The following is a 23,762-nucleotide window of genomic DNA, read 5'->3' on the forward strand; positions in this document are numbered from 1 at the left end:
TAAAACAAACAAGTATTTCTTCTATTCATTGCGACCATTTGAAAATACCAAAAATATAACAAATAAACAGATGTAATTATTTTGTAAATTGTGTCAATTGTTTTGTTGCCCTGGAGGAGGAGTGAATTAATAACATCCATCATAACAAACTGACCAAATCCTCAATGCGCCTAACAACCAGAGGTAATTATTTATGACACAAACAAGTAATCAGAGAGTAAGAGGAAGGGTGTCTCTCAACTAATGTCCCAAACTGAAATGTAGATCTTCAATTCAAGGACCGAGATACCAAAGTTATACTGGTTTCTCTTCTTAAGCCTGGTGTCCCAAAAAAAAAAAAATCAAGAACAGCAACTCTATTTGCAGGTACTCAGGCAAATATGATAATGATTCAGTGAAGGCAAAAAGGTGGCTTGTTACCTTGTTAGCAATATTGTTGGAGAGCCAGTCGAGGCCCTCGTACAGGCCCTCACCAGTGGTGGCACAAGTGCTCTGGATATACCTGCAAGAAAAGCCGGAAACAGTAGGTGTTCAATATTTGAGATATATTGCTTTCATCGTATCCCAAAAGTTCTAATTCGCCACTCCATTGAAGTGCACATCTACATCCCCAAACAAAACTTATTTACACAAGAACGTACCAGTGGCGTTGACGAAGAGAGTGAAGTCCAAGCTTGTCAGTAATCTCGGCAGCATTCATAGCATTTGGAAGATCTTGTTTATTTGCGAAAACTAGAAGCACAGCATCTCTCAGTTCATCCTATAGGGAAGGGAGATTATTAGTAGAATTACAGGCTTTGATATCGAAACGACGTGCAAGATGTTGTTTGGATATACCCTGAAATCTTTTTCAATGATTCAAGAGATATATGATATCGAAGGGAGTTTTTTTTAAGTTCATTTGGGTTCACAAGTTCAATCTGAAAACTAATTTAAGGTCACGGAGTTTCTTCAATTAAATCTTTTACTATCTAAAACATACCCAGAACATTTCACACTACTCTAAAACCCTTAACAAGATATGCACAAAAAAACCAATTATGTTTTCAATAACTTGATCAAGTAAAAAATTTCCAGAACCAGCATTAGATTGTATTCAGATCATTTAATAAATACCTTTATTTCTACATCAATTAAAAATATGATTAGAAGAATGAGTTGTGCGTGGCCTTACCCCAGGATCACTTGGCCCTTGAGCTGAGAATCTAATTAGAGTCAACCCCTAATTATGGGACAAAAAGCAGTTTAGGTCAATTACCTCATTTAACATCCGATGAAGTTCATCCCTAGCCTCCACAACACGATCTCGATCATTACTATCAACCACAAAAATCAGCCCTTGAGTGTTCTGGAAGTAGTGCCTCCACAATGGACGGATCTAAAAAACGATTCCAACAGCATCAGACAGCTTATAGACATAAAAGACAGAAGCCTAGACCTCAAACACAACATAATATAAATGCAACAACCTCTAATATCATCTCAACCAACCAAGGAAACAAACACCACGAACAGGCTGAATGAAAGAATCAAAATATTAATGCGGTTCCTATACATAGATTCTTAAAAATGATTTCAGTCTGACTCCACAAGTTGTTCATAAAATCTTAAAGTATCAAATTGGTGGAAAGTGTTCAGATCAAATAGAGGTATCAAGTATTGTGCATGGGTAAATATTTCGAGAAACCAATCGTATAGAAGTACTTTCTGTAACGAGAGAACAATTATATGCTATGTAGTCAGGTATAAAGGATGAGATTTAGCAAAGGTTGTCAATGCCATAAGGGATGTGCAGTTGATAACACAAAGCCTGATTTGTTAACAGATAAGCAAAATAAAAAAAAAAAAAAAAAAACAGAAATATTTTCGAACACTAGAGTAACAGCCTAGCAGAAACTCAGAAGCATGAACCAATTCTCCCAATTACATCCGTAAGGGTTTAAACATCTAAGTCAATCAATTCAAATGTACGGCCATTTTTGTATCTATACAACTCATTTTGTTCTGAATAAAACAAGGGTATAGCATAGAGTTATTTATATGCAGTAGTGGTTCTGTACTTTCTTTTTTGTGAATGAGAATAAAACCTATATGCATTTGTAAGAATTCTTCTATATTTATCTCTGAACTATAAGATGCATAAGTATCTTGAGTTTCATATTCATATTATAATATGTATATATAAACTATTTTCCAAGGACATAATAACGCTTAATTCCAAAAGTAAATAATCAGGACCATAATTGTATCTATTACTTAATTTATCAGAAGATCTCTAACATTTAAACCTTGATTATCTGTGTCACCAATAACATCATTCAAACACCAATAAGGCTTCATTTACTAAAGACTCAAAGAAGCATTGGAGAAATTAGTTGTTGCAGAATTTTTCTTTTTATTTGTTTTTTATTACAAAGATCAATCGTTCAGTATTTAAAATTTTAATGCATAGTCTTCCATCTACTTTCAAAGCAACCCATACCTTATCTTGACCACCAACATCCCAAACGGTGAAGCTAATATTTTTGTATTCAACTGTCTCCACATTGAACCCTGGATGAAAAGAAAATGAATTTCAGGCAGACGGGTGGTGTAATGTCTATGAAATGATCTTAGACAGAAAACTGAAATCACAATCACATAGCTACTATCTATGATTTAATACATCATAACCAAGAAGGAAAGCCAAAACACATTGAAGCCTTGTTCAATAATCTGAGGAATCTTTGTACCAATAAACCAAGTTCTTTGCAACTTCCATCCCAAATGCATAATTAAGTGCAGATACTCCAATGCTAAATGCGTTGTCACAAAATCGAAAAAAAAAAAAAAAAAAAAAAAAGAACTATCATTTTCTGAGAGATGAAAAAGGTTTCCATATTTCATCAAGTTATGGGTTAAACTAACCTATTAATTTTATAAATTCAAAGATAAGATTCACATAACTCCACACCGCCTACACATGCACGTATATGGATATGAGTTTGTAGGAACAGGGACTAACGCAAATGAAACTAATGAGGCATTAAAAAGAGGCAACTACATAAACTGCTCTAAACCGGACACATTCTGTCCACCTGACGAAAATGAAAAATAGCTCAGAAGCATACCAATGGTAGGAATGGTTGTCACTATTTCCCCCAGCTTGAGTTTGTATAATATGGTGGTCTTACCGGCAGCATCAAGACCTACCATAAGAATTCGCATCTCCTTCTTGGCAAACAATCTGCTAAAAAGCTTGGTGAAGGACAACCCCATTTTCTCTGCACGAAACAACCAAAAATAAGATTCAATCTCAGTTTTATCCTCTATAAGATAAAGTGAATATTATAAAATCATTTTAAGTATATCCCTAGTGTCTATATAAAAAGACTGAAAAAACAGGTGAAGAAATAAATCATGCTATCCAATATAATTACAATACTCGCATTCTTTTTACCTTTGTTACACAATTCAAACTTCCAGAACATTTCATTATATTAAAAAAACTAAAATAATTAAAGATATCAATGCAATTTCCAGCCCACCACCCCACAGACAACATAATTGCAGAAAGAACTTGTGACAATTAAGATAGTGAAAATTATACTCCCTCCGTCCACTATCAAAGTATACATATTTCTATTTTGGATTGTCCAATTATGAAGTAACCATTTAAAAAATACCCTACTTTCTTTCTACAATTAAAATAATGTTATATCTTAAACTCAACGCCAAAAGCAAATATATACCTTCAAATTGGACCGAGGGAGCAGTACTTTTTTAGATCAAACAATAAAAATCAACCAAATATTAGAAAAACATCTATAGATTTACAAATTGAATTACTGAGGCAAGACAACAAATTAAGCTAATTCCCTTCAAGATTTGGCTACCTTAGGTCATTAAATATTAGGAAGCTGCACACTTTAATTTGAAAATTCATATATACAGTTTACGTTGCTCTTTATATCAACTTACATACAGAATATTTTCATTTCATTACCTTCAAAGATGAACCTTCATAGTTCATCTCAATCAAATCGTAAAATGCAATACGTTAATAACTAGACTGCGACGATCAGGTAACAAATCCAAAACTTTTGAAAGGAAAAAGAATCGCGAAATTGATTCAATCCATAACAAACTTGCAAAAGAAAAACCCTAGAGCATTAAATCAACGATTTAAACAAAACAATCAAGGTCCAGTATTGCATAGTGTAAGTCATATGATCGACAAATAATCAAACAAACATAAGCGGATCTGATACAAGCGCACGAAGCGCCAATCACAAGGGATCAATTCGCTCAACCAAACAAGCATACGCACACAAACACAAAATTCGGGAAACGGGGTTTTCACCCAAAGCCCAGAATCAGAATCTCGAATCCTAACCGCGAAAAGCTTTGACAGATGCAATAAAGGTGTAGAACAGAAAAAAGAAGGGAGAAACTTACATATGGGACGGAATTCGAACAAAAACGATGATGATCTGAAGAAAATTGGGCAGATCTCAGTGAGTCGGATGTGCTGCCCTGCCCTCGGTGAGACAAGAAATGGATGAAGGTAGCGAACCCAATTCTCAAGCGGTAACGTTCGTTTTCAGAAAAAAAAAAAAAAAAAAAAAAAAAAAAAAAAAAAAAAAAACCCGGTTCGGATCAAAGTTAGATGATGAATAAGAAATTGTGTATGATGGTAAAAATATCAATTGGTTCTTTATTGTGCATAATTTAAGGATTATAATTTACACAATGGTTTGTGTTTGTTTAGGATTTTTTTATTTTTCTTTACACTATTTTTAATATATACTTTAGAATTTTTGGTCTCATTCAATATCATAATTATCAATTTTGATTTCGTTAAAAAAAATTATCAATTTTGGTTCTTCTCAATTGAAAATTTATCAATTTTAGTCGCAAGATGATTGAATGGAACTGAACATGACGGTGTTTGCTTGGACACGGCCACGTTGGATGACTCAAAGGTGACTGGGCGATCAAGTCAACACGGCCAAGTTCTGTCTCAGTCAACCATTTTGGACTAATATTGATAAATTTTAACTTGACTAGAACCAAAATTGATAATTTTTTTGAATTGGACCAAAATTGATAATTATGATATTGAATGGGACCAAAAATAATTTTAACTTTATATTTTATTATTTCACTAGAGTTAATATTAAATGTAAAATATTACTTTCTACATTCTATATCCATGTTTTTATTTTCGTTTGTCCTACTATTCTGTCGCTTCCTTTTTTTATAAAAAAAATTATATATTTTAATATCATTTTAAATTTTTTAATTTTTAATAATTTTACTTTTAATTAAATAAATGAATTATCTTAATGTTAAACTAAAATTATTTTTACTATAAGATAATTATTTTTAATAATATATTCTTAATTATTTACTAAATATGCTCCTTCTAAATTCTTGTGAGAATAAAAAAGACACAACGGAATAAATACTATTTTTTATATTAAAGACACGATTCCTATAATTTACATAAAAAAAAAATTCAAATCAAAATAGTAAACAAATATTTTCATTGTCAATTAAATTATTTTTTAAAAAAAGTTAAAAGAAAAAAAAAACATAAACATTTTGGTGAATTCTAATACATTGTGAACAAATATAATACTCAAAGAATTCCATACCGTGGTAATTCTTTTTTTTTTTTTTTACCCAAAAATAATATTAAAGAAAATTCATATTACGTTATATATCAATTTATTGAACATCATTTTCCATGTAAATACAAAACATTTTTATATTAAGCAATTCAACATACCAAATATTGAAATAGTTTGGGAATATTGAAATAGTCCCTCAATCATTGCTACTTGCAAAATCCATAAAATATCATGATATTTTAAATTTATTCTAGCTAATGAAGAATGGCGTAACTAATAATAATAATAATAATCAATATTATTTTTTAAAAATGTTTTTATAATATATTTTATTTTAAAAAATTGCACAACTATTGTCTTAAAAAATTTAAGTTTTTAATGCTAATACTCCCTCTGTCTCATAACTAAATACAGAACTAAATATTATATTCCCTCCGTCCACTTACGAAGTTTATATTTACTTTTGGCACGGTGTTTAAGAAATAATAGTATTTTAATTATAGTGAATAGTTAAAAGTAATATAATGACATTTTTGCCCGGTATTTAATGAAATGTTAACTTTGTAATTGGACGTCCCAAAATAAAAATATGTAAACATTGTAAGAGCAATTGCAATGGCCAAAGCAAAAAAAAATGCTTCTAAATGTGATGTGTCCAAACTGACATTTTAAATAGAAGCAGGATGACATAAAAAATACACTGTAACTCTCACATCACTTAGTAAAATTTATTTCATTTTCTTGCTTATTGCGGCAGAGATCTTTCACACCACCGCCAACGGATGGCTATGATTCCGTCTAGCATATGATGGCGGCGACAAAGACTTCTTCATCTCCTTCAAAGCGTCGTTAACCAAAACATCAAAAGTTCTGATCTGATCGGCCGTTTGAGCTCACCGGAGCTGCCGAAACCACCACCGGTGGAGCTGACGCCTTCTACTGTGCTGGCAGTGTCAAACTTTTTGAAAATCCAGCAAGAGAACTATTTTGAGAAGAATCGAACACACAAATACAAAATTTAACAAATGAAGTACAAAAATCAAGTTTAAAATGAGAGAGAAATTGTTTGTCCTTCTTGTGTGGTTGAAGAACTCGATGTGATAGAGAGATAAAGAGAGAGAAATCACTTGAACATGGCTTCGCCTGCACCAAGCCTTCTTCCATGTTAATCGACTTTTCGGCTTGAAATTTCAGGTCATTGTGTTTTTAAATTTTAGAAATCTGACTAAAAAGCTTATGTGTCAGAGAAAATGGCCTCTCAAACGCAGCCATTGCGGTTGCTCTAAGTGGACGGAGGGAGTATAAGGCAGTATTTGAACTCACTACCTAATATAATTAACTTAAGCACTTTGCCATAAAAGTATATCTATATTTTTGTTATTATTTTATTAGTTATTATATATATAAATATATTAAATATTAATTTTAAAAAATCGGGTTAGGCCAAGCATGGTCCGAAAAAATTCGAACTTATTTTTTTAGGCCCAAGCACAATTTTTTGTGCCGAATTCGGATCGAATTTTTAGGTAGTACCTATTTTTGTCACCACTAAAATTAACAACACATGTTATAGTTATATGCAACACACAATAATTGATTTCATCACTTCACACACATATAATTATGAACAAACAACGGATATATTTATTACACACAATACGTGAATCAGCACCGTAATCATTTTCCTGAACGAATACATATTTTTCAAATGCTAACGATGCGTACAGATCTTATTGTTAGTTCGCACATAGTTGAAAATTGAATAGATTTGGTTGTTGTTGCCTTGGGCTTCATCGACATCTTAACATCTACATTGTTTCCAAATTTTTTTTGATGAGTTTATATTAAATCATATGCCAATTCGTCAAAGATCATTTTCCATAAAAACATATACTTTCTTCGTCCTAAAACTATAATTTGGATTGTGTTTGGCACGAGATTTAAGAAATATTGCCATAAAAAAGTACAGGTAAAAGACTTTTTTGTCCTTGTGAGTGTATTAGTGTAAAAAGTAGTTGCAATTATGTAATAATAATAAAAAAGTAATGGTAGTTTTATAATGATATAATTATTTATAGAAATGAAACTATTGTTTTGGGACGGACAAAAATAATAAACAAGACTATTGTATTGGAACGGAGGGAATAATATTTTTATATTAACAATTCAATATACCAATGCGGCAATTAAAATTTACTACCGTGCTAACAACACACTATGCGTTAACAGACAACACGGAGTATTACTATCTACAATATATTATATGTGTTAATATAATATAAATACACCATATGAACTAATATCGTATGTTATAGTCTCATACAACACACAACAATTAATTCCAAGAAACGATATACTCTTATACAATATACTTGTAAATTATAAACAAACAACACACGCCTTTATTACACACAATATGTGATTTGTGTAATAAGAACGTGTGTTGTTTATATATATTATGGATGTACATTGATTTTTTAAAATCAACACCGTAATCATTGCCACGTATCAAATATTGAAACAGTTCTTGAATCATTGCACTTGCAAAATTCATATATATATATTGCAATATTTTAAAATTATTCTAGTTAGCATACTGAAGAACGAAACACGGCTATTTAGAAAAAAAAATAATAATTAACATTATTTTCTTGGGATATTTTTATAATATTTTATTTTCAAAAAAATTACATAAGTATTGCCTAAAAAATTTAAGTTCGTAATAATATTTATTTTGTATCATAATCTAAACTAATTTTATTATATATTGTAACAAGAATCAATTGATATCAAATTCGAACGGAGTGAAAGATGTTTAAATTAAAGGTTAAATTAGATTAAATTCTTTTTTAGGTAATATTATTTGATGTAATTTATACCAACACTTGTTTTTGTTAAAGCATGCTAATAAACTCTATACAATTAATATACAAATGGTGAACATCATTCATATTTTTTTATTAATGATAAAATATAATAAATTAATTTTTGTTTAAAAATAAAAATTAAAGATATAGGACTAAACAAACGAATCAATTAAACACAATCTTTATGTAAAAATAATTTACCAAAATCATTCTCCAATGATACGAGGCCAAATAAACACAATTTTATTCGACTAAACGATTATTTAAAAAAAAAAGAAAGAAAAATTTTGAATAATAGTTTTAGATATATATTTCTAATAAATAGGATGAAAATAAATTTAAAATAATAAATAGATAGCATAAATTATTCACACAAATAAATATTTGTGTGATCATTCATCATAATCGATAATTCAAAAGGCAAAAATAAAAATGATATCAAGAACTTGTTCATTTGAACTTTGTTTTGAAAATAATGTGATATTTTATTAGATAACCTTTTTTTTATATATTTTTTATTAAAAAATAGTAAGTATTGAAAAAGATAGATATATAAAAACAACGGACTTTAAGATTTGTTAATTTATCCCTACACCATTATTATTTTTCAACTTTATTATTATTATTATTATATAAAAGTACATAGGACATACGATATAAATATATATATATTATATTATAAAATATCATAGTTATAACATAATATATATTGTAAGAGTTATAATATAATATATATACTCCCTCCGTCCCGAAATTAAATATCCATTTGTTTTTTGCACGTAGTTTTATAAATATTAGTATTATATTAGGATATAGTAGGAATAAAGTAGAAATGACTAAAATAACCTTATTAGTATATGTGATATAAAGGTAATGACATTTGTGTAATATATGGTAAGTTGTAAGGGTATTTGTAATGGTAGGTAGACGGTACAGTTACTAAAAAAAATGGATACTTTGTTATGAGACGGACTAAAATGAAAAAATGGATAGTTTATTATGAAATGGAAAAAATATATTATATCATAAATATATCATAATAGTTCATAATATTATTACCTTTATATTTACAAACCATAAATGGATTCAGAATGAATATATGAAGCAGAATGGACTGCCTTGAGGCATTCATTGGGTAGATGGAAGATCCCGGTAAGGGTGTGTTTGTTCGAAGGATTTTTGTGAATTTTTACTATTCATATAAATTTTTCCCCTAAAAAATATCAAATCAAACACCTAATTTTTCATTTTTTATATTATACTAAAAATCAATTTTACATTGAAAACATCACATCAATACATATTTATATCACATCGTACAACTATTCAAATTCAATTTTTTTACTATTCAAATCCAATCCAAAATCCAAACCCCCAAACAAACACACCCTAAAAAAACAACATAGATCACATTCTAAATCCATAAGAATCAGCAGTGCTGGTAATAATCATAACCGTTAATCTTACTTACTTTTGTATAATTATGATTATAGATGCAAAATTAGTGGCTGAGATTATATTCAGCAACTGAATTGAAATATAATCTCAGCATATGATCCATAATCCTCAACAAATACATACCTTGTTAGAAAACTCTATAAAAAGAGTTCCATTATCCATTTTCGTTTGTCCCAAAACAAAGATATTATTTTCTAATTTAGTAATTGTAGTACCTACCTAACATAATAAATACCATTCTAACTTACAATATATTACACAAATATTACCATTCGTCTTTTTTACTGCAATCCAATATAATACTAATATTAAAAAATCTATGTGCAAAAAACAAACGTTACTCTTTACGAGACCGATGTAGTATTAAAGATTATTATTATCATAATAAATATATATTATTATTATATTTTCTTTTTAATTATCAAGTGCAATATATTGTTATTCCGGTGTCGTATTGTCATTTCGGTGAAAGTTAATACATACTTATATACATTTTTTGTTCAACCATTAATTTATATTTATTTACTTTTTATTATAATATAATTTTTAAAAATATAAATTATATTTTTTATTTTATTTATATACACGTATTTATTATTATATAAAAAATTATTTAAACAATAATAATAATTAATAAAAATATAAAAATAATTTAATATATTAAATGATAATATAATACTAAAAATTATAAATTTAAAAATATTAATATATAAAATAGTAATATTATATATGTTATCATACTTCAACAATATTAATAATTATATATTATTTATTATACTAATTCAATTTTATAAAAGATAATAATATATAATAACTTTAATTATAAATATATTATATTTATAAAAATTGTGTTTGATATAAATTTATATAATTATAGGTAATTTTAAATAAATTATTTTACAATGGTACGAAATCCATATAAATTTTTAAAGAACGATCAAACTCAGCATAAAGTCTTTAAATTTTATAAATTCAAACAAATTTATAAATTTTTTAAATTCCAAACAAATTAATCTCTAAACACATTGAGGAGTATATTTAATTCAAAAAATAATAATACAGAGACTCAATAGGAACAAACCCAAAAGCATTCTTTTTAAAGTCCAATTAATATATTTTTCTAAAGCCCAATTAATCAATAAATCTAAAAGCTCAATTTCATATTTTGATTTTAAGATTTCGTTAGGCTATACCAAACCCTAACTAGAAAAATTCGTTCATGCGATTGGTGGCCATGGGAAGAGGACGACGCATAGGGGGCGGAGCTGGTGGCGGCGGCGGCGAAAACACACGATCGAATTTCGATCGCATTCTCCGCCGTCACATCAAGTCAGCTCCAAAAGAGAATCATTCGACAGTCGAACGGTTAGTGGAATACCTCCGTATCACATACCCACACTACTCCCGCCACAAACTCCAACCCTTCACCAGACGAGTCCATCAAGTAGTTCAGCTTGATGAGGCTCAACACAAGCGGAAGAGGGACGGCGGCGATGTTCACAACAGCAGCGCCGCCGCCGCCTCATCCACGGTGGCATCTACTAGTTCGTCAGGAGGCGATTCCTCCGACGGAGAGGGATCAAATTCAGAGGATGCAATATATGGGGAGAAATTTGAGCCAGAGTTTGATTTGATGAAGTCAATGCTCCGGGAAAATTTGAAGAAAAATTCGAAGGTAAAGGAGGCTGTAGAATTAGATGTGGTGTACAACGACGATGCAAAAAAGGTAGAAATGGTGACAGAAGAAGGCCATTTGGACAGTCATTTGAGTAAGGCTATCAAAACTGGCCATGGCAACAGTGGTGGAGGTGAGAATAAGGGTCCAATGTTTCAGGATTTTGGAGGAATGAAAGATGTGATTGATCAATTGATTGAGAGTGTTCTTGTGCCGCTGTGCCATCCGCAACTTCCCCTTCATCTTGGAGTAAAGCCTGTGGCCGGAGTTTTGTTGCACGGGCCACCAGGTTGTGGGAAAACGATGCTAGCTCGGGCTATTGCCAATGAACTTGAAGCTCCATTTTATGAAATTTCTGCCACTGAATTGGTATCTGGAGTCTCAGGTAGTTCATCTAAATTTGTACTTGTTTAAGGATAATTATAAGTAGTTCTGCTAACCCGCTGCATTGACTAGCATTGACTATTTGGATGTTTATTGAGCAGTAGATTTTTATTCGTTATTGTTACTTTTTGTAGGATTGAGTTATCTAAATTAAACCTTAATATTTATTAAGATCCAAGCTTGATTTCTGATGTTCGTAAGAAAGAATTTTGAATTGGGCCATTTCAATATAATTTGCCCGGTACAGAAGGTGTTCGACAACTTACTTAACTCATTAACATTATGATGTTTATATTGATACGTCATGAAGTTGGAGAATTAATTAATACAAACTTTGGAAGCTTGTATTTTCTGGTAGATGTATTACATCTATGAACTGTTTATTTTGTCAATCTTTTCAGGTGCATCTGAAAAAAACATACGAGAGTTGTTTGCAAAAGCATACAAGACAACTCCATCAATTGTGTTTATTGATGAGATTGATGCAATTGCTTCAAAAAGGGACAATTCGCAGAGAGAAATGGAGAAACGTATTGTAGCACAACTATTGAAATCTATGGACAGATCAAATAGGCCCCATAAACCCGTTGAGGACAATGCAACTTCCGAAGGTTTTGATTGTGGAAGCGGCCATGTTCTAGTAATTGGAGCAACTAATAGACCAGACGCCATTGACCCTGGTTTAAGGAGGCCTGGAAGATTTGACCATGAAATTGCTTTAGGCATTCCAGATGAATGTGCAAGAGTTGAAATACTATCGGTACTCACACGCAATATGAGGCTTGAAGGAGCCTTTGACTTTTTAAAGATAGCAAGAGCCACTTCCGGGTTTGTTGGAGCTGACTTGGCAGAACTTGCCAACCGTGCTGGTAGCCTTGCAATGAATAAAATTATAAAAAAGAGAATGGTTGATCTTTCTGACATGACAATAGACAAGAAATGGTGGAAGCAACCATGGTCAAGAGAAGAAATGGAAGGACTTACCATAACTATGGCTGATTTTGAGGTAACTCCAATTTAGGCATAATATTAACTTTAATAAATAGTCTAATATGTTGATGTTCGATTATATACTCGTATCACTAGAAATATCAATTAGTGTAATGGTTTATTTATTTATTTTTGTGAACATATTATAAAATTTAATATGATCCTTAATATAAACCTTTAATTCTCCGAGGCCCTTTGATCATTAGTCTTTAGTAATATATCATTGTCTTTTGCATAATTGCTTTAGAAGTGTATGGAAGTGTATCTCCTGCAAGCTTTCTTGCTGTGCTAAAAGGAGATTTTTCATTATATATCTATTATGGCCTAGACAATTTTTGGGCATGACATATGTTCATCACATATGGAATAAATATATTTTAAATATTGTAGAAATATTTATGGTGTGTTTGTTTTGTGAAATAGTTTGAAGTGTTATTTTTTTTTACAAGGCATAGGGAATTGTGTAGAGAATATAAAAATAATGAATGTGTGTAATATTTTAATTTTTTTTGAAAAATGTGTTGATTTTTTTTATTTTTTAAACGAAAAGAACACACCATAATCACAAGACATGTTAAATTTTAAGAAATGAAACTTGGTTCTTATTTTTGTTTTTTATTTTTAAGAATAGACAATAATAGCATTATTTGGGATATCCAACAAGTGAATGGGAAATTATGATCTCTGAATATGAGACAGAATACGCAATTAATATGAGTTTTGGCGAATGCTTCTTGTTTATTATAATTATTTTTGAATAAATAGTTAGAATCTTAAGTCAATGAGCAAAATATGTGGAAGGTTAAGGTTAGGAGGCAAAGGATGATAATAAATTTGGTTCTTCCAAATTGTTGCATTGGATTTTTTGGATATTATTGGTGTGTGAGATAGCTTTTGTCGCAGGCGTAAACACTTATGTGCATTAGGTTTTATTTGCTTTTTCTTTTTAACCATTTTTTTTTTAATCTTGTTACTATTTTAGGTGAACAAAGGTTGGATGTAATGTTTTTTGGGTACTCTATATGTTTCTATAATTCATCATGTTTTAAAAATTGAAGGTTGAAAATTTGATATTATTGAGATATGTGTGAGTATATGTTTAGCTAGAAATATGCATTGATACTGGACACGAGCTACACTGCATCCGTTTTAACATTGTTTATCTATCATTTGACTATCTTTGTTGTATGCAGCTCAAATTTCTAACATTAAATTTGACTTATTGCAGGAAGCTGCTAAAATGGTACAACCCTCCTTAAAAAGAGAAGGATTTTCTACTGTACCAAATGTGAAGTGGGAAGATGTTGGAGGCCTACATTTCCTCAGACACGAATTCGAACGTTATATTGTTAAGTGTATCAAGCTTCCCGAAATTAGCAAGGTAGTTTTCTTTATTCCTGCATTTATCTAACATGTTGCTCTTGGGATGACTCCTCTTTGAGTTGTATATTTTCTTGATTAATTTTTTATATGTGACATTGTACTATAATTTTAGTCAATAATTTGTTTCTCTAGTTACCTTTGTTATGAGCTTGTCTTATCATTTGCGCTTCGCTCTCACTTTTGCTCTGAGCTTCTTATATTTATTTGTTGTGCATTTGCATCTCCTGTCAATTCACTCATATTAACCTTTTGTTCCTATCCCACTTGGATTCATTTACCCTACGCCTCTGGGTTTTGAAAGATTTTACAGAGGAAACTAAATTATTAGGGTGAAAAAGGGAAATTGAAAGAAAGACAAATGTACCATGTGTGGGATGATTTAATAGTGAATAGAACACACGGATGGATCAAAATAGCATGTGCTGGGTGCTCTATTAACATGTGCTATTAATTCATACAATGTATCTGTGCTATGTAAGCATGTGGCATGTGTTGAAATGAAAATGTGTCATAATGGTTTGTGAACTATTTCCATGTGATGTCAGTATTTGTGTTATGCTAACGAACAATTTTGTACTGAGATTAATTATACATGTGCTTTTTATACTATTACCATGTGTTGGTTAGGGTTAATCAGAACGATTAACCCTTATTCAGCACCCCTAACCTCTGCCTTACCATGTGATTTGATTGAGGGATTTTTAACATGGAAAAGAGTATGTGGAATAAGAAGAAATGGACTTTAATAAATATTCTAAATTTGAAAGATTATTAAAACATATTAATGAGAGTGTGGATGGAGAAAAAGGTTGAAGGGTTTTGTGAAGTAAAGAAAGTTAAACTAGAGTTTCTCCATCTTTCTCTTGCAAAACTTGCTATCTTTAATCTATTTCAATCAAACTTCTTATACCTAAGAGCTAATCAAATCAATCACCTAAATAGTTTTTATTTATTTATTTTTAATTTTTTTATTTACTTTTCCTCCATAAATCTATAACCAAGCGCCAGATTGTCCTCAACTGATCTACCCGTAAATGTGCAGCTCAATGTTTACTGACAAATTGATTATCAATCTTGAGAAGCTCTGAATTAGGCCTTCTGTATGTTTTCATCTTTGCAGGAACTTGGAGTGGACTTGGATTCTGGAATTTTGTTATATGGTCCTCCAGGTTGTGGTAAGACATTGATTGCCAAAGCTGTTGCCAATGAAGCAGGAGCTAATTTTATATACATCAAGGTTGGATTTAATTTGCTTTAATTCCATAAATCTCAAAGTTTATAATTTCATTTGTTTCTTTACATTGTTGTTGTCCTGAATCAAGGCTGCTGAGCTTATGAACAAATATGTTGGTGAAAGTGAAGCAGCCGTGCGGGCCCTATTTAATCGTGCTAGGGCATGTGCTCCATGTATAGTCTTTTTTGATGAGGTATTTTCAGTTTATCTATTTTGACTAAGAGCCGCATCCAATCATAAGAATTATTTATTCTTTTAGTTGTTCATGTCATGTCTCTGTTGATAATATATAGTTTTTCATTCAACAAAAATTGAACAAAGCGATGAGCTATCCAATAAGCTTGAAATTAAGGGAATTCGGAATACTGCAGCATGACTACAATAGCTTATTCCATTTGAATGAAATATTAAACGGTTCATTCCTCTTCTCTCTTAGTTAGTAGTTTTTGTAACATACAATTATTTGTTACTATAGGCATTTTGCGCTGGAGCCAAAGTTTGCTGATATTCCAAAACTAAACAAATTAGCTCACGACAAATTGCTAACCTGTAATAATCTCTCTTGAAATGTTTCCACTGGCCTTAAGTCATAATTTACCATAGAGTCCTAGTTAGATATTGCTTGACCTATTTGTTTCACTTGCAACAGAAATATAAATCGATTGTGCTTTTGTCTCCCACTTTCAATTGTATACAGTGGATTGATCTTCTTTCGACACATTTTATTTTGTATCAGGTGGATGCATTGATGACACAACGGGGCCATGAAGGGGCATGGGTTGTTGAGAGGGTTGTAAACCAGGTTAGCTTATTATTCCGTTCCCTTGGTTGCATAGCCCCTTATCTTCTTGGGAAACATGTTAATATTTTAGCAAAACTAATCTTTGATGTTGTACAATACAGGTATTGTCGGAGCTCGATGGCGCAGCAGAGAGACATGGTGTCTATGTAATTGGAGCGACAAATAGGTGGGTGCGACATATTCTAGAGGTTGAACCAAATTTCTGAATCAATTGCTTTTGCTTATTTTTTTTTTACCCAACATTTTTCACTCACTTATTGCCAGGCCTGATGTCATGGACGATGCTCTTTTCCGGCCAGGGAGATTCGATAGACGTATATATGTACCTCTACCTAGCCCTGATGATCGAGGATTGATCTTGAAAGCTCTTGCTCGGAAAAAGCCAATAGATGCCAGTGTGGATCTAATCGCTCTTGGAAGAGATGTTGCTTGTGAAAATTTCAGCGGTGCTGATCTAAAAAATCTGGTTCGGTCGTTGATTTCCCTTTTGTTTTTTTTTTTTTTCCCTTGCATTACATTATCTTTATGCTCAAATTTTGCCTTGAATTGCAAAGGATGATTGAATTTGGCTTTAAAAAGTTTTTTGTGAAAGGAATCACAAGCACAAACCTGATAAATTAATCAAGAAAAAAGTAATGCAAATATTTTCTTTTTTTTTTTTTTTTTTTGTCTTTCTTTTAAAGTTTTCTTATAATAACAATTTTGACTATTGTAGATGAAGGAAGCTGCCTTAGCTGCCAGAGACGATGAGTCGGTTTCATCTTCTGAAACTCGCACAATCAAAGAAGTGCATTTGAAAATAGCATTGGGAAGAATATCACGTTCGGTTTCTGACAAGGTATGTATTTTTTGAGTTTATTATTATTTTGAATCTCAATACATTTGCTCCATTCATCCTTGAGCAGTTTGTTTATTTATTGAATTAATTTGCAGCAAGTTAGAAACTATGAGCATATGAAAGAAAGATTCGAGAAAATGTTTGGCTGAAGCTGATTGGAGGATCATATGCTAATTAAAATATTTTTGGAGCATAGCATTGCCAAGGAAACGCCCAGCTGCACAAAACCATGAATGCCTCAAGTCAGTCCATTCAGCTTCAGATATTCATTCAAGAACTACTACTTTGGAAGGATATCTCTATCGATTTAAAAAAGAAGAAATTTATGGTTTTGAACTCGCTAATTTATTTCAAAATCAATTATTGCATTGTTTGTTTGATTTAGGAGTTAATATACAAATTTTGGCTACGATCTCTTCCGGCGACATTATTATTTGAATTTTGAAGTGAAAATTTTGGAGCAGTTTTTCTGCTGATACAAAAATAATTATTTAGTACGTAAGGTTATAATCTATTTAGATGGCTGCGAATTAGGTGGTGATTGATCGAATCAACATATCATATAAAGGTAATTTGCATATCTTCTAAACTATCATATAATATATTTATGATACAATATATAACTTTTTGTCGGTAATTTGCATATATTATGTATACTGCATGATTATGATAAAATATGTTATGTTATAACTCGGGAACAAAAAATCAATTTTGGTCCATAAAAATAATTTTAATCAATTTTGGTTCCACAGTTAAAAATGATCACAGGCCCTGTTTAATTTTCTGTGTGCCTTTCTTTTTTTTTTGTTGGTATATATTTTATAAGAAAATTATTTTGAATTTAAAATAGTTAGATAAAATGGAAGAGAAATCATTAGTAATCTCAATATAATTATTAAAATGTATCAATTTTAATTATCGGGTATATTCTTTTGGAATTTTTTTTCTAAAATTTTACTATTCACCAAAATTTTCAAACTTTTGAACATCCAATTAAACAACTATTTTAAAAATATAAAATTAAATTTTAATATGATAGTATATATATAAAAAAAGAAGTGTTTAATTGAATGTTTATGGAAGGAAAAAAAAATTGATAAATAATAAAATTGTAGACAAAATCTTCCAAAATAACGTACACTTTTTATTTATCAATTTTTATATTGAAACTAAAAGATTTCCATTAGATTTTTAACGGTCGGACAAAATTGATTAAAAATGTTTAAAGTGAGACCAAAATTAATTAAAATTATTTATATTGAAATCAAAATTGATTACTTTTGGTTATTTTGGGACTAAAATTAATTTTTTCATTGTCTTCATGTAATATGCACCTGATCAACGTACGCATCATATTTCTTAACAGAATTGTACAACTTTGTTTAGATTGGAGTTTTTGGAATTTTGGAAAAAATTTCTATTTGATTTAATGTTTTATGAAAAAAAATATATCTTTGCTGCGATGTTTTTTTTAAAATCAAATAGTGTAAAATGAATGAAAATTGGTAAAATAAACAAGCCTTAATTTGTATTTTGAAAAAAATAATTTAATGATACATTAACAAATCCTAGAACTTCAAATCCTAGACCTTCACTTAATTGTTTTTTTTAAGAATTTTGGTATCCTCCTGACGTTGATTAAAATTCAGGAGCATTCTAAATATTTTTAATTCGTTTGATCATTTCTAATGGCAATCCTACGATTGAGTTTGATTAAGGATATTTTGGTAATTCAAAAAATTAGTTAAGATATCTGATTTTAAAAAAATCAATTAGAAAAAAATACGAAAACTACCTCATGTAATTTCAGGATTAAATTTTTCTTAAATACAAAAACATTTGCAAATAATTACTTCCAAAATCATATACATTCAAATTACAATGATGTATAAATTATCAGAAAATGATGTCTGTAGTTGAGACGTATTTGGTCTAATCATTCGTGTTCGGTGTTGTTCCACTCATTGGAGTAGCAACTAGTGAGGTCTACCGGTAGTTTAGGATCATATGCCAAACTCCAAACGTGATCCCGTTTGGGCGCACAAGGAGGAATAGAGTTTTCGGGTTTCCCTTGGGTGATTTCAGGTTGCACGGATTCTACTACATTACACGGGATAGGGCTAGTCAGTGAGGGTCCTATCTTCGCTATCACAGACTATGGGGCGTCTTGTGATTTATGGCGACACCGTTCGTCTATCAATGTATTGATTGTGGGAGTTGTATGGTGGGTATATGGAAGTGACTGGATGACTGTTATATTATTATGTGTTTATCAGGTCCTTCCTTGAGCCGATGATTTTTCGGCTATTTATTGAAGATGGTCTAGTGAGTTTGTTATTATGGGGTCGAGGTTATTCCGGCTGCTCACTTCGATGATGTGTATATATATGTGCATGTACATTGTTGTCGAGTTTGATATCTTTGTTGCATCATTTCACTATTGGTATGACATGACATGACATATATTTTATAATTGACAGAGATTAGACTTTATTTTAAAAGGTATGCATGACATATTTTACGTTAGTTCTTAAAATAGATTTAATTCTAGACTGCTTTTTTAGAAAAAAATTTGGTTCAGGTATGCATGAAACCTCCGGGACAGGGGACGTCTCGGGATATAGAAAGACAGGCTGAGTGAGTGAACTTACATCTATTGTATTATATGTAAATTTTTAACCGAAAAAACCTCTTGTTTAGGAGTGTGTTTTGTAAATATTCATAAATCAGATTTAGTTATATAATAATGCGCTTTTATAGTTAATTTTAGCCTTAGCACTGTATTGTGAGGCCCGAAGTAGGAGGTGACGACTTCATGATGCAGTGTGGCGGTAGCATTTCCAGTACGAGCCAACTGGGGGTGTTACAATAGCCGTTGCCCATTACCTTATATAATAAAATTAGTTTAGATTATGATTTTTTAGAACTACAAAATAAAGATTATTACGAACTTAAACTTTTTACGCAATATTTATGCAACTTTTTTAAAAATTAGTATTGTAAAAACATCCCAAGAAAATAATGTCGACCATTTTTTTATTCCAAATAGCCACGTGCCATTCTTCAATATACTAGCTAGAATAATTTTAAAATATTATTATCTTTTAATCTATTACAAAACCCAAAAGATCTTTTGGAGTGGGACAAAGGGAGTATGTTTCATAGAGGATACCAAAATATTGTCATTCACTATGAATATGATATAATTTAACTTTTGATTTTTTACCTATGTGTCAGAATAATTATTTTATTCTAACTATTGGGTTTGTGGTGGTCTTTATCGATGATATCTTAATATATTCTCTAAATAAAAAGACACATGCAAAACATTTGCGTGTGACACTAAATACACTGCGTGCGATGAGGTTATATGCCAAGTTATCCAAATGTGACTTTTGGTTGAAAAATGTTGCTTTCTTGGGGCATGTAGTTTCTGAAAAGGGTATCTCAGTAGATCTTTCTAAAGTGGCGGCAATCTCGGATTGGCCAAGACCTACCAATCAATCAGAAGTAAGAAGCTTTTTGGGTTTGTCAGGGTATTACCGAAGATTCATTTTTTATTTTTTAACGTTGCGAAGCCATTAACTAATTTGCTGAAGAAGGACACACAGATTAATTGGGATTGTGAGTGTGAGTCCTCCTTTGTAGAATTGCAACATCGATTATCTTCAGCACCAGTCTTGGCTTTACCAGTAGAGGGTGAGAATTTTGAAGTTTATAGTGATGCTTCGAAAAAAAGAATTGGAATGCGTCTTAATGCAGAATCAAAGAGTTATTGCTTATGTGTCACAACAACTAAAACCTCACGAAGAGGAGTATCCTACACATGACTTGGAGATGGTAGCAGTTGTGTTTGCTTTGAAGATTTGGAGGCACTATCTTTATGGTGCCCATTGTAGAATGTTTACTGACCATCAGAGTTTGAAATATATCTTCACCCAAAGAGAATTAAATTTAAGACAAAGAAGATGGTTAGAATTGGTGAAAGATTATGATCTCGAAATTGTATATCATGAAGGCAAAAAAAATGTTGTAGCTGATGCCTTCTAGCCATCAAGGTAAGCGAGGAAGGTCTGCCCTTACATTCTGAAGCGAGCGAAGCGGCACCCAAGGAGTTATGGCCGGTGCAACTGTTTCAACAGATTAACAACCACCAACCGCCTAATTGTCAAAGTAGTTTCAACTGCCGCTCAACTGCTCTGCAACCGCCATCTCCGTAGATCTATAAATAGGGCCAGAATTCTTTTGTAAATATATACATACACACGAATATATGCTTTTGAGTGTTGATTTCTGTAGATTTTCTAGAGTTCCAATTCTGTAAGGGAGTTCTATATTTAGGAAGGGCGAGAGGAGTCGAGACTTTCTCCTCATCTGACTGCTCACTTTATTACTTTTTAGACTAGTTTCACTGTTTTGTTCCTACTTTGATTTACTGCTTTCATAATGTAGAATTTTACTGTTTTCCGTAGTAAGTAATGAAGTATCAAGATTTCTCCGTTATCGTTTCTATCCAAAAGTCATATTTGCATTTAGACGTTAGGACTAAAATCCCATTATACTATAGAAGAACAAAGAAGAATCGACTATTTTAGCCTAGTTTCGCGTTGTATTCATTAACAGATTCTAGGTAGTTCAACATAGCTATGTACGCGGGAGCCTTGTCGACCTGCTTAGTTGTTGTTCTGAATTTGATTATGATTAAAATAGGTAACACAGGCTAAAGCCACTAATGGGACAGAGATTGGGATAATTTACTGAGCATAGGCGTGGATCTATTAGGCCACAGAACTTCTAGTGACAGTAGATTTTCTTGCGTATAATGTTCTGATTCTAGACGTCATTGAAGTCTTGTTGTAAATCCCTTAAGGTCAAGTACCAGGAAGCCGTTTTATGTTTTAACAGTTTTTATGCAATTACATCTACTTCTTCTACCGTTACGTCTTATAAGTATATGCTTCGCTAATTCACATTCCTCATTCGCTCACTTCATCCATGAGAATCTAGCTTCCTTTAACATACAGATCAGATACAACATCACCTTAATGCTCCCACCGTTCACATATTATCATACATTATAATTATAATCCTCGCCTCCGCTCACCTCTGCTCGCAACCGCCCTCGCTGCATTCATCGCCCGTTCACTGCCTCAACTCCAAATAACTTTGTTTTACTTGCTTTATTTTACTTTCTGCCTTAGCTAATCTTCGGCTCGCTTACAAGCGAGCTATTTTACCCTTTTTCCCTGTGCGTCACCAGTATTTCAATTTTTGATTTAAATTTTGCAACTTAAATCTCTGTGTTCGACCTAGAAACTCACCAGTTAAAGAGTATAAATAATTGTGATATAACGATATAGGGTCTACAACTTCATTTTCACCATTTATATATGAACATGTCTATAAATGCACATTCCATCCAAGAAATTCATAAGAAATTCCCTACTTTAGCTTTGAACATCACCAAATTTCAGCGTATCAACTCTCCACCCGAGCCGAAAATAGTTGACTCTCCACCGAAGTCGAAAACAGATAGATCACAAACACCAAATAGATTGTACGCAGACAACAGACAAGTAGCAGACATATGCCAAATCAGACACAAATTTCAGGCAACAGACAAGCAACAAACATATGACAGATTGCAAACAAATTTTAGTCGTATGCAGACAATAGATAGACAACGGAAAGATGACAGATAACAGATAGATTTTAGATTGGTTTGGGAGAAATAGGCTCTGAGTCGGAGTTGAACGCAGACAGGACTTGAATGGAATCAGAGTCAAACGCAGATAGATTGCACACAAAACAGATCGCAGACATCTGAAAAATCAAAAACAACAAACAGATAGCAGACATCGAACAAATTGCAAAACAAATCACAGACACCAGACAAATTGCGTAACAGATCGCAAACATTAGACAGATCACAAAATAGATAGAAGACAACAAACATATCACATCACAAAAATTGGAAAGATCATAAAACATATCGCATACACCAGATAGATCATTAAACATCGAATAAACCAACCAGTAACAGTCGCTAAAACAAAATAACCTCCGATCATAAAACCAACCACACCACAATGTAGCAAATTAAAACAGGAGGCGGCAGCCGGATATAGCCCCACGCACCCACACGCACGGCTGGAAGAGCGGCAGTGGAAAAGCTCTTCCACCGTGATTTGCATCGGTGGCGCATGGAGCCTCCATGCACGGCAGTTGGAGGCAAATTTTTTGTGGCTGGCCGGCAACGATGAGCATTTCCAACGGCAACGGCAGTGTTGACTGGCAAGTAGCGGGTGGCAGCGAACAACGGTTGTGGCAGCTAGGGTTTCTATTTTGGAAAATCAGACTAAAAAATAGATCTCAGAAACATTTCAGAGACATATTTGCAAAGCCATGATCTCAAAATCACAAGACCTCCGGGTGCAATCCAGGTTGAATGTAACCGGTGAAACACGGGTTGATAGACTATATCTACGGCATGAGAAAAATAGGCTCTGATACTAT

At 31.8% G+C, this 23,762-nt stretch overlaps 2 protein-coding genes across 2 annotated transcripts; one reads left to right on the plus strand and one right to left on the minus strand.

Moving 5' to 3' along the window:
- Positions 1-56: 56 nt before the first annotated feature.
- LOC127262269 (ADP-ribosylation factor-like) lies at positions 57-4,572 on the minus strand. The gene is made up of 7 exons (XM_051290887.1): positions 4,438-4,572; positions 3,111-3,263; positions 2,483-2,553; positions 1,259-1,378; positions 642-760; positions 421-502; positions 57-318 (listed from the first exon to the last, which is right to left on the minus strand). Exons 2-7 carry the CDS (start codon positions 3,256-3,258, stop codon positions 313-315), a joined length of 546 nt encoding a protein of 181 aa, XP_051146844.1. The 5' UTR covers positions 3,259-3,263; positions 4,438-4,572; the 3' UTR covers positions 57-312.
- Positions 4,573-11,121: 6,549 nt separating this feature from the next.
- LOC127262560 (cell division control protein 48 homolog C-like) lies at positions 11,122-17,655 on the plus strand. The gene is made up of 10 exons (XM_051291293.1): positions 11,122-12,000; positions 12,401-13,005; positions 14,218-14,370; positions 15,493-15,609; positions 15,695-15,799; positions 16,343-16,408; positions 16,510-16,574; positions 16,673-16,874; positions 17,124-17,246; positions 17,342-17,655. Exons 1-10 carry the CDS (start codon positions 11,160-11,162, stop codon positions 17,393-17,395), a joined length of 2,331 nt encoding a protein of 776 aa, XP_051147250.1. The 5' UTR covers positions 11,122-11,159; the 3' UTR covers positions 17,396-17,655.
- Positions 17,656-23,762: the final 6,107 nt, after the last annotated feature.

The sequence above is a fragment of the Andrographis paniculata genome, unplaced genomic scaffold (assembly GCF_009805555.1).
Source record: "Andrographis paniculata isolate CXL003 unplaced genomic scaffold, ASM980555v1 Contig65END, whole genome shotgun sequence".
Taxonomy (NCBI): domain Eukaryota; kingdom Viridiplantae; phylum Streptophyta; class Magnoliopsida; order Lamiales; family Acanthaceae; genus Andrographis; species Andrographis paniculata.

Excerpts from the sequence above, each read along its gene's own strand:
- LOC127262269 (XM_051290887.1), bottom strand. The coding sequence starts at position 3,258 with ATGGGGTTGTCCTTCACCAAGCTTTTTAGCAGATTGTTTGCCAAGAAG. Across the intron at positions 2,554-3,110 it reads GACAACCATTCCTACCATTG|GGTTCAATGTGGAGACAGTT; the intron begins GTATGCTTCTGA and ends CTTTTCATCCAG. Across the intron at positions 1,379-2,482 it reads ATGTTGGTGGTCAAGATAAG|ATCCGTCCATTGTGGAGGCA; the intron begins GTATGGGTTGCT and ends ATCGTTTTTTAG.
- LOC127262560 (XM_051291293.1), top strand. The coding sequence starts at position 11,160 with ATGCGATTGGTGGCCATGGGAAGAGGACGACGCATAGGGGGCGGAGCT. Across the intron at positions 12,001-12,400 it reads ATTGGTATCTGGAGTCTCAG|GTGCATCTGAAAAAAACATA; the intron begins GTAGTTCATCTA and ends CAATCTTTTCAG. Across the intron at positions 15,800-16,342 it reads GTATAGTCTTTTTTGATGAG|GTGGATGCATTGATGACACA; the intron begins GTATTTTCAGTT and ends ATTTTGTATCAG.